The following is a 1,797-nucleotide window of genomic DNA, read 5'->3' as shown; positions in this document are numbered from 1 at the left end:
GATGTGGAGCTGCTGGAGAGAGTCCAGCGCAGGGCTACGAGGATGATCAGGGGCCTGGAACATCTGCTGTATGAGGAGAGGCTGAGGGAGCTGGGCCTGTTCAGCAGGAGAAGAGAAGGATGAGAGGGGACCTGAGCAGTGTCCAGAAGTACCTCAAGGGAGGCAGTGAGGAGGATGGGCCGGCCTCTTTTCAGTGGTGGCCACCGACACAACTAGAGGTTATGGCCACAAACTGAAACTCCAAAAGTTCCACAGGAACTTAAGGAAAAATTCCTTCCCAGTGAGGGTGCCAGAGCCCTGGAACAGGCTGCCCAGAGAGGTTGTGGAGTCTCCTTCTCTGGAGATCTTCAAACCCGCTTGGACGCAGCCCTGTGCCACGTGCTCTAGGTGACCCTGCGTGTGCAGGGGTTGGACTGGGTGACCTCAAGAGGTCCCTGCCAACCTTGAGCATTCTGTGATTCTGTGATTTTTCCCCAGCCTCGGAACTGCGTATCCTGCTTGTGGGAAAAACTGGCAATGGGAAAAGTGCGACGGGGAACACCATCCTTGGCCGTGATGTTTTCAAATCCAGAGTAGCACCGCACGCTGTAACAACGGTTTGCCAGCAGGAAGCAGTGTTAGTTGAGGGAAGAAAAATTGTTGTGATCGACACTCCCGGCCTTTTCGATTCCAGGAAAAGTAATAACCAGATAACTGAAATGATCAAAGATGCCATTCGCCACATCTGCCCAGGGGTGCACGCCATTCTGCTGGTGATGCAGCTGGGCCGAATCACCAATGAGGAGAAGGAGGCAGCTGAGTGGATAAAAAGTGTTCTGCATACTGAAGCAGAGAGGTACACAATCATGGTGTTCACCCGAGGAGAGGAGTTTCAGAATCCAGAACAAATCAACAGTTTCATAGCAGGCAGTGAGTATCTCACGGAGCTGAAAAGAAGGTGCGGAGACAGGATGATTCTTTTCAGCAACAAGGAGCGCAACGACAAGCAGGTTCCGCAGCTGATTAGCATGATTGATACCATGGTAAAAGCCAACTGGCAGGATCCGTGCTACACAAAAGAAATGATGGAGAAAGATATAGCGTCGTGCTTTGACAAGCTTTGTACTATACTTTAGCGGACAAGGGTTCTGTTAGACAGCAAACATCTTTGTTTTGCCTTTTTCACTGCTCCCTAAAGCTCACAATTTCTCCTTCCTTTCATAATGTTACTTTCTCTAACCCTTTAAGTCCTGCACGGGCAGTTTCCTATGACCCTTGGCACTCATTTTTGCATTGGCTCCAGGAGTGCAACAAGGGGTGAAATGTAGTTTTTCCCCTGCTGCTGTGTAGTTTTTCACTGCTCTGTGACCAGCCACCGTGTTGGAGGAACGCACACGACTGCTCCCTGGCAGGGCGCCCTGTCTGCTGCTTTTAGCACCCTTGCAATGATATTCCCGCTTCCAGGTGTGGGGACGTGGACGAGCTGCAGTGAATGGGAACATCCGCTGTGGGATGTTGTAGGATGGGGTGGCTGTGCATCCCTGGGCGCTGCTCCGAGGGGTGACTGTTGGTGCCCGCTGGGCCCAGCGGAGCTCTCAATAAACACTGTGCCCTGCTGTGCTGAGAGCGTCGGTCTGTGCGCGCCGGCCCGCCGGGCTGGGGGCCTCCCTGGGGACACCAGGGCTGGACGGAGGCTCCGGCTCCCCTGGGGACTCCTTGGGGACACCAGGGCTGGACAGAGGCTCCGGCTCCCCTGGGGACTCCTTGGGGACACCAGGGCTGGACAGAGGCTCCGGCTCTCCTGGTGCCTCCCTGGGA

At 54.5% G+C, this 1,797-nt stretch overlaps 1 protein-coding gene across 1 annotated transcript; it reads left to right on the top strand.

Moving 5' to 3' along the window:
* Positions 1 to 473: 473 nt before the first annotated feature.
* Positions 474 to 1,218, top strand: LOC104579204 (GTPase IMAP family member 7-like; the record flags this gene model as incomplete). Its single annotated transcript, XM_010226793.2, has 1 exon — positions 474 to 1,218. A coding segment is annotated over one exon (642 nt), but the record flags the coding sequence as incomplete, so codon positions are not given.
* Between the last annotated feature and the right edge of the window lie 579 nt (positions 1,219 to 1,797).

The sequence above is a fragment of the Tinamus guttatus genome, unplaced genomic scaffold (assembly GCF_059628265.1).
Source record: "Tinamus guttatus ecotype Peru unplaced genomic scaffold, ASM5962826v1 Tinamus_guttatus_pri_ptg000078l, whole genome shotgun sequence".
Lineage (NCBI taxonomy): Eukaryota > Metazoa > Chordata > Aves > Tinamiformes > Tinamidae > Tinamus > Tinamus guttatus.
The sequence above is the reverse complement of the archived record's forward strand: the minus strand, read 5'-3'. Positions and strand labels throughout refer to the sequence as shown.